Source organism: Opisthorchis viverrini (genome assembly GCF_000715545.1).
Source record: "Opisthorchis viverrini unplaced genomic scaffold opera_v5_120, whole genome shotgun sequence".
NCBI lineage: Eukaryota > Metazoa > Platyhelminthes > Trematoda > Opisthorchiida > Opisthorchiidae > Opisthorchis > Opisthorchis viverrini.
In genome coordinates, this window is record NW_008751779.1 from 560592 (window position 1) to 563449 (window position 2858).

General features: G+C 44.8%; 1 protein-coding gene across 1 annotated transcript in view; it reads left to right on the forward strand.

Annotated features, from left to right (window-relative positions):
• Nucleotides 1-2289, forward strand: part of T265_13951 (hypothetical protein) — a gene marked incomplete at both ends in the record, with an annotated part of 20288 nt that extends 17999 nt beyond the window's left edge. The window contains one exon of the mRNA XM_009171317.1: nt 1582-2289. Coding sequence (XP_009169581.1) covers nt 1582-2289 — 708 coding nt within the window. The remainder of the gene's footprint in view (nt 1-1581) is intronic.
• Between the last annotated feature and the right edge of the window lie 569 nt (nt 2290-2858).

Below are 2858 nucleotides of genomic sequence, written 5' to 3' on the forward strand. Positions count from 1 at the left end.
CAGTAAACGTAGTCGGGTGGGCACCTACCGCCTCCCTGGTTGGGAACTCCGAGACTGAAATCACCAGTGGTTAATGATGTTGGCAGAAATGGCTCAGTAGTCAGTAGCGTGTGTGCATCAAAACTATCGTTTTCAATGCATAGAGACCCGATTTCCGAACAAACTGAACATGCCTCCGTCCCCAAGTCTTGGTTCTAAACTGTGGCATCTGGAACCAATATGCCCATGGCACATGCTTTATAGCTAATAAACTGAATTATACTGAAATGGTTCCATATGAGCAACATGAATAAATAACGTCGCAACATACACAAAGCCGGTGCGAGCGACTCCTCAATAGGGAATACCCGTGATACAGAAAGGAGAGCCCCTTGCCTAAAATGAGCTCTCCCATAGTTTCAAAAGAATGGTTTTGCCCACAGGCCACTAGCGGACCACATTCATGAGGTTAACTTCCTATATATGAACTGTTCAGTTTGTTAGTAGTTTGGGAGGTACCCGGTTCAGCGATGCAACACCTATACCTACCCGAAGAACCGAATTCCTTTCAAATTCGCCTCAATTTTAAGCGCTATGGTTTGAGTCTGTGGAATTACAGGACGCGGTTCACATGGAGCTCGATATGGGTGTTCCAGAAGGGATGGTCGGAAATCACTTTTGCCTGTTTTTTCCTTATATTCGCTTCTAACAGCAGAACACTAGGCAGTATTGAGCTTTTTTTATTATCTCTGTTTATCTAAGTTTATCCATGCACAGCGCCTCATAAGTCGGGGGGCATGTAGGTAGCGATTAATCATGATCGCACATCCTAAATTCCGGGTTGACTGTCAGCCTTTGTAATTTTCGACCTGGCCAAAAGTATTCTCTGGAATATTAGGTCTTCAATATAAATAAAATATTTGCCTAAATGGAGCATAGAGACAAATTTTTAAGGAGCAGGGCAATGTCCGTGACGCCTGTGATGTGCCTCCCTAGGAGGTACTGATTTCTCGATAAGGAGGCAACCCTGTCCAGATCGTCTCCAAAATAAGTCAACTGGTGTTACACAAATTCTCAGTAATGCACTGCATCGAGACACAAGTCTGCTTGGGAAATTTCAGGTTAAAATTTATCACCACATATTAATGTCTACATCGAAGTACATTGTGTACACTGCGTTCTACCGTTCAACAGATGCAAGCGATAAATGGCAAACACCAAGAAAACGCTTATTTGCACAGCTTAGATTTCGGTACTAACTGCAATGTTTCGTTTGTGGCCAGGGTAACTACCAACATATTAACCTACCCTCAATAGTCAGAGAGGCCCTTGCCGAGTGGTTTCCAATTGCTCCATCATGATTGACTACGTATCGGGTCACTTGTCTTACCAGGTCCTGTCGGCTATCAGATAGACTCACCCTAAACCATAAATCCAACGGTCTATTTGATCTGAAACTTCACATCTCTAAATTTTCCCTCAAGGAATATAGCTCGTTTTTCGCACTTCATTTGTTTTTCTCTTTTCATCTAGTCTTTCGCCAAGCATGCCTTCAAACATTGTTGATCAACACCAATTAAAGCTTCGCGCTTTTCATTTTAGACTTCAAGGGTGGTGGCATCGGACTGCCCGGAAAGGTGTAAACGCTTGGCCGCCTTGACAACGGTTTTGATCGAAGCTGGTTTAGATATCTTCTTGCTTCCTCGTTCCTTAGCGGAAGATGTTCACGCGAACAGTACACTCTTCTTGGATCATTCGCAGATGTGTCTGAAAGACCCACATACCACATCGCTTTCAAGCACGAGCGCATCTCCCAAAGGATTCTCGTATCCTAGCTTCGCAACAGATTCTTCCTTGCGATCGACATCTTCCGACCACTCCCCACCACTGGTAACAGGTATCCGGTTTGCTACACCCACAGTAGGAAGCACATCCATATGTGGCTCACATCAGGTCTCCCCACAGCTTATTTCACCATCGCCAATATCTACAAATTTGATTTCGGACTCCAGCAAGACGTCGTCCGCCAGATGTAAGCTCGTATCACCATTTAGTCTCGGGGCTAGCGGATCCACGCCTAGAGGCGAGCGCTGTCGGACCCCCGAGGTTACAAAATTTCATCCCCAAAATGTCACACTTAGTACGTTAGTGACAGATCCTGTCCTTTTACCCTGCCACATTCCGCGAGCGGAACGAGTTTCGAACTGGCAGAAGAAACCTCCAACTCTACTGGCCAGGCGAAGCTCCTTGAGCGTCATACCTTTGAAGAGCCTAAACACCGTTAGTGGACGTGATGTGGTAAGTCGCCGATGGTTTAAAACCGAATCTTTTAAGATAATATTTTAGTCACGCCCTGTCTGATAAGAGAGGAGACTATCCGAACGTGATTTAACAGTTCGCTTTCACGTAGATTAGACAATCCCATTATCAGTTACTGGTCGGTGGAGGGCCATAGGATCTGCTTCGCACCATTGATCGATGTCGAATGGATAGTGACAATTACGTTAGATAAAGGTCGAAAAACACAGAATGTTGGAAAGAAACGCACCTCTAGCGCCTAGTAAATTTCCCCGTACTTGTGGCGGCGAACGAAGTTAGAATCTGATGAAGTTAGCTGAGATGAAAATTCCAGATAAACGATAAAATCAGTGATGATCTTTCAATCTCCGACCACTTTGATAGCTTTTTCATTCTCACCGTAAGTCTGAAAATTTGTACATTCAATTCAGTTTCAATTGATCAGCTATAAACCGTGTACCATAGGCACATTTGTCCCAGACACCACAGTTTCGATCACCGGAAAACGGGAGTGTGGGAGGTAGAACCAAGCCTTGGAGGCGAAGCCAAGTTCAGTTTGTTCGGAAATCGGGTGTCTATGC